Source organism: Sphaeroforma arctica, assembly GCF_001186125.1.
Source record: "Sphaeroforma arctica JP610 unplaced genomic scaffold supercont1.133, whole genome shotgun sequence".
Classification (NCBI taxonomy): domain Eukaryota; class Ichthyosporea; order Ichthyophonida; genus Sphaeroforma; species Sphaeroforma arctica.
This window is the reverse complement of record NW_014040425.1, coordinates 93,086-96,311: the sequence shown is the minus strand read 5'-3', so window position 1 is coordinate 96,311 and position 3,226 is coordinate 93,086. Positions and strand designations below refer to the sequence as shown.

The following is a 3,226-nucleotide window of genomic DNA, read 5'->3' as shown; positions in this document are numbered from 1 at the left end:
TAGTATAGTATATACTATATATATATATATATATATATATATATATATATATATATATATACTACATATATATATATATATATATATATATATTGATGGAGCTATATATATATTTATTATATATGTGCATATGTATATACACCTATGTATTGCATGTGTATAGATATATTTACTTATGTATTTGTGTGTGTTTCTTGTGCATGTGTGCGTGTGTGTATGTGTGTGAGTGAGTGAGTGTAGGTGTATTTGTGTATGCATTTATGTGTATTGTGCGTGCTTGTGTGCGTGCGTACATGTGTTTTGTGCGCCCCATTGTGAACATACTCTTGGGTCGAAGGCAATCGGTTCTACCCCTCTGCAATCGAAGGCCGCTATAGTCTGGTATTCGCCTGACTTGGTGTACGCACGCACTGGTTTGTCGACAAGTGAGATTGAATTAGTTCGGCTACATAAGTCGCACTTCACCACCAAATTCGCCTCGCCGCCTCGGGCGCCGGGTATCTCGGTAAAATCGTCGGCTTCGAGGTAAAGCCATTTATTGTTTTCCTCACCACACCCGCAGCGAACCTTTAAATACCAACGGAAGTCATCGGGATCGGTGGTAAGATCGGTCACATTCTCAAGGTCGGCCTTGATCTGTAGATCGAGAATAGTCATGGTAAATTCAGCTATATGTATTTACTTGTGCGCTGTTTTAATTAGTAAATATAAGGTGGTTGTGATGCTCTTTAGATAAATACTATAATCAAATAACAAATAAATACAAAATAGAATCGCGACGATATTCTGCTCTAAAATTGCAGCGCATATTCATATTGCGCCAAAATGGCGCCTTTTTCATTTTTTTTCTCTCGATAAATACATCCTACACTGTTATGTAATACCTACTACAAAATCAAAAGTCAAAATGGGCTGACAGGCCGACACAGGTGATACTCTTTACAAATATCCAGAAAATTCAACATTTCTTCACTTATAATTGGGCCAAAAAATCAATCTGCGTATATATCATGAATGAATTCAGAATTAGATTAACAAGTAATTAATTAAAAGTCTCGCTATTCGCCTCTGTTATCACGGCTATTGACCAAAAGATTCGAGAAGTGAGATTCTAAAATCAGACTCCGAGACTCGACTCATCACACACTCTCGAGTCTCGACTCTCAAGAGACGGAGAGAGAGAGCTTGAGAGGGGACTCCGAGGACTGAGGACTGAGGACTGAGGACTGAGGACTGAGGACTGAGGACTGAGGACTGAGGACTGAGGACTGAGGACTGAGGACTGAGGACTGAGGACTGAGGACTGAGGACTGAGGACTGAGGACTGAGGACTGAGGACTGAGGACTGAGGACTGAGGACTGATGAGGACTGAGGACTGAGGAATGAGGACCCAGTACACTTTCTTCTATTTACACTCAAAACACGGCCCTCTGGAATCTGGATTTGGGTCAATGCTAAATTTCCGATTTGTTGTAGAGAGAAACCTTGATTTCCGCTCGAGACTCTATCCAGAGGCCGTGCTAAGGCACTTTAAAAAAACTTTTTAGATCCACTTATTTAAAAAAAACAGTTTTACACTCCATTTACATACTATTTATATAATGTAAATAAATACACGGTCTACACTACAGTTTTTTTTCTCTCTTCAATTTAAATAATAATAATACATATACTACACTTCTTACAGTAAATATTTACACCAAGAGACCAGATAGAGTCTACACTATCTATTTTGTATTTTAATATATAAAAACAACAACATAATACAGTCTAAATACATACACATCGATGACTATGAGTCTATGACTTTGAGTCTATTTTTACAGTCTACTACTCTCCACCATTCTCTCTTCCACTCTCTCAGAGAGAGTAGAGACAAGAGAGCGAGAACTTCCTCGAAGCAGCAGCTCGTCAACTTCTTCGTCGTCTGTTATCCATTTAATTTTGAGCTTTGAAATTATGTTGAGGTATATTACTGGTAGTTTATTCTTATCACCATCTAAATCCGTTGTATTGATGAATATAAACTAATCAATACAGTTTATAAATAAACTTTGTTAAAAAAGTTAATGCTTGTCCAGAAAATTAGAATACATACCCGAAAAATATATATTTGGGTGCAAAGGTTAAAAATACCTGATTATTGGAGAAACCAGAAGCAAAACTTTACACTCTTTTTTTTTGGTTGAAAATACAGCCTGGGGATCTGCGGTTCTGCTCTGGAGCCTTTTGGTGCAAAACTGTAAATTGTGGGTGCAATAAAAACACGCACTCAGGCGGACCCAGGCCTCGGGACTCAGGCCTCGGGGCTCGGGGCTCGGGGCTCAGGACTTGGGCAATCGGGTCAGTCGGGCCTCGGCCCGTCGGAAAACACTCAGATATCAATTTTCTAAGAGCCATTCTCCACTTTTTTTATTCAAAAATACTTGCATGTTGGCGATGTGCGAACCAGGGACGCATCGCACTCCAACATAAACGCTTAGTTACGCGACCTGCCTGCAAATGGATTATGTGTACACTGCACATGCATATATCGGCATATCCGCGAACAATTAACGAAAGGACCAGACACCTCGGATCTAGGTAACCCTGTACGCGCAAGACACCGCTGAAAAGTACTTATATCTTTCTGCAGCGAGACTTCCATATGCGTTGATTCGCACCAGCCCACAGTCTCCTATACTTTTTTATTTGGAAGAGACACCGTATATAATAGTAGGGTGTCGTGTGGACAATGCTGTCTCTAGGCAGCACAATTAGCGGCACGTATAGAAGCACAACTAAACATATCTTTGGCGCCTGGACAAGCAACAGTGCTAACACACCCACAGCCTCGTCGCCCCCGTCAACACCAACCAAGGAAGCTTCAGAAGACCTGGAAACGGCCATGTCCGAGATTGTATGTGTTCATAGCCCTTATTGATACGGTAACGTTTACTTTAATTCTTGTACCCTCGCGAATTGACTGGTGAGCATGACACAGAGCCGTGCAAGCCAAATTACAGAGACGATATAAGGCACGAGGTGAAAGGTCGTATTTATATACATTGTTGATCACATTCAAATGTTATTTGTATAGTAGTGCACACACACACACACACACACACACACACACACACACACATATATATATATATATATATATATATATATATATATATGTGTGTGTGTGTCTCTTACTTACTACTAACGTACGTAACGACGTAAGTAAGTAAAGTACTATTA

The 3,226-nt window shown here is 40.0% G+C and overlaps 1 protein-coding gene across 1 annotated transcript; it reads right to left on the bottom strand.

Moving 5' to 3' along the window:
- Nucleotides 1–258: 258 nt before the first annotated feature.
- On the bottom strand, nucleotides 259–657 carry SARC_02846 (hypothetical protein; the record flags this gene model as incomplete). Its single annotated transcript, XM_014303382.1, has 1 exon — nucleotides 259–657. The coding sequence occupies one exon, from the start codon at nucleotides 655–657 to the stop codon at nucleotides 259–261; it is 399 nt and encodes a 132-aa protein (XP_014158857.1).
- Nucleotides 658–3,226: the final 2,569 nt, after the last annotated feature.